The sequence below is a fragment of the Alligator sinensis genome, unplaced genomic scaffold (genome assembly GCF_000455745.1).
Source record: "Alligator sinensis unplaced genomic scaffold, ASM45574v1 scaffold444_1, whole genome shotgun sequence".
Taxonomy (NCBI): domain Eukaryota; kingdom Metazoa; phylum Chordata; order Crocodylia; family Alligatoridae; genus Alligator; species Alligator sinensis.
Genome location: NW_005841886.1, coordinates 759,234 through 760,585, shown reverse-complemented (window position 1 = coordinate 760,585; position 1,352 = coordinate 759,234). Strand labels below are relative to the sequence as shown.

Below are 1,352 nucleotides of genomic sequence, written 5' to 3'. Positions count from 1 at the left end.
TCTCCTGTGCTGATTTCACCAAAGGGAATGTGCCTCTGCTTCACCCTCCCAGAGCTCTGGGCTGCCAAGGATTTGGGGGCAGCAGTGAAGGGACTGGGGCTCTTCTGTGTGAGGGTACCAATTTCTCCCTCGGTGCATTCCTTTCCTCCTTGCTCTGCACTGTTAGGGGGTTTGTGTTTTTAATGACTGTGTGATGAGCCAATGAGTGAGACCTCCCTCAGCTGAACACATTGGCTTCATAGTTGCTTGCAGCCTCAAGGAAGTTTGTTCCAGCACCTGACACTCTGTGGTGAGGAAAGCGAGGTGGCAAGGATCCCACTCCCCTGCCCTCAACTGTTCATCGGCACAGGGGGTCATTTCTCTGTCCTCCTCTCTTTGTTGGAAAGGCTGGATTAAAACAATACAATGAATGGGACTTTTTTCAACCAGACTGTTGTAGAGCAAGGGGTTTATACCAACCGGACCCAGGATCTGGGAACTCTGATGGGCTGCTGCAATGGGACCGGGTCTGTGGTGGCAAGTGATGGGGGATCTTCAGTCTTGCTGCCTGATGAGAGGAACCTCTATATCACACGGGTGGTGCAGATTGCAGTGCTCTGTGTCCTCTCCTTGACTGTGGTGTTCGGGATCTTCTTTCTGGGCTGCAACTTGCTCATCAAGTCAGAGAGCATGATTAACTTTTTGGTGAAGGACCGCAGACCCTCCAAGGATGTGGGAGCTGCCATCATGGGGCTTTATTGAGAGGATGCCGTGAGTTTGTGGGCAAGAGTACTGTATGTGATTCTGGTCAAGATGTGGAGTCCCATACATTGGGGGGCGGGGAGGAGTTAGGGGTGTGCAGAACGTGGACTTGTCTTAATGTATGAGTGCACAAGGATAAACCAGTTCTGTGCTTTGGTGAATGCACTGGTGAGAGGGACAGGGACACCTCCCTGGCTTTGTACAGAGCACAAAAATAAAAGCATCATTCTAATGTTGCATGCAGAAATGTTTTTTAAGTTTTGCATGAAACTTGCAAAAAGATAATAATGTGAAAATCTGGAGTCTTTTATGCTGTTACCTTGGATACTGCTACCTGTTTTTTAGGGCTTTTATTCTTTTTTAAACAAACGTAACCAAACAAAAAGCGAAATGTGTTGTGTAAGAAAAATAAATAAAATGTATGTGGGGGCAGGGAAAGCGAGGTGCTCAGAGAGTTTCCAAGCAGAGACTTCATGCTGATGAAATGTGCCAGTCGATTTCTATTCCAGACCTCAAGCTCAGATCCTTTTGTAGACAAAGAGTTTTGTAACGGGAAAAGCATGTTCTTTATGGCTTTTTTTTCCCTGGGTGTCTGAGCTATCCTGTTTAAT

At 47.0% G+C, this 1,352-nt stretch overlaps 1 protein-coding gene across 1 annotated transcript; it reads left to right on the top strand.

Annotated features, from left to right (window-relative positions):
- Positions 1-405: 405 nt before the first annotated feature.
- LOC102383517 (reprimo-like protein) lies at positions 406-741 on the top strand. Its single transcript, XM_014516980.1, has one exon. The coding sequence runs from the start codon at positions 406-408 to the stop codon at positions 739-741; it is 336 nt and encodes a 111-aa protein (XP_014372466.1).
- Positions 742-1,352: the final 611 nt, after the last annotated feature.

Bases quoted from the DNA above. Each gene is read 5' to 3' on its own strand.
- LOC102383517 (XM_014516980.1), top strand. From the start codon at position 406: ATGAATGGGACTTTTTTCAACCAGACTGTTGTAGAGCAAGGGGTTTAT.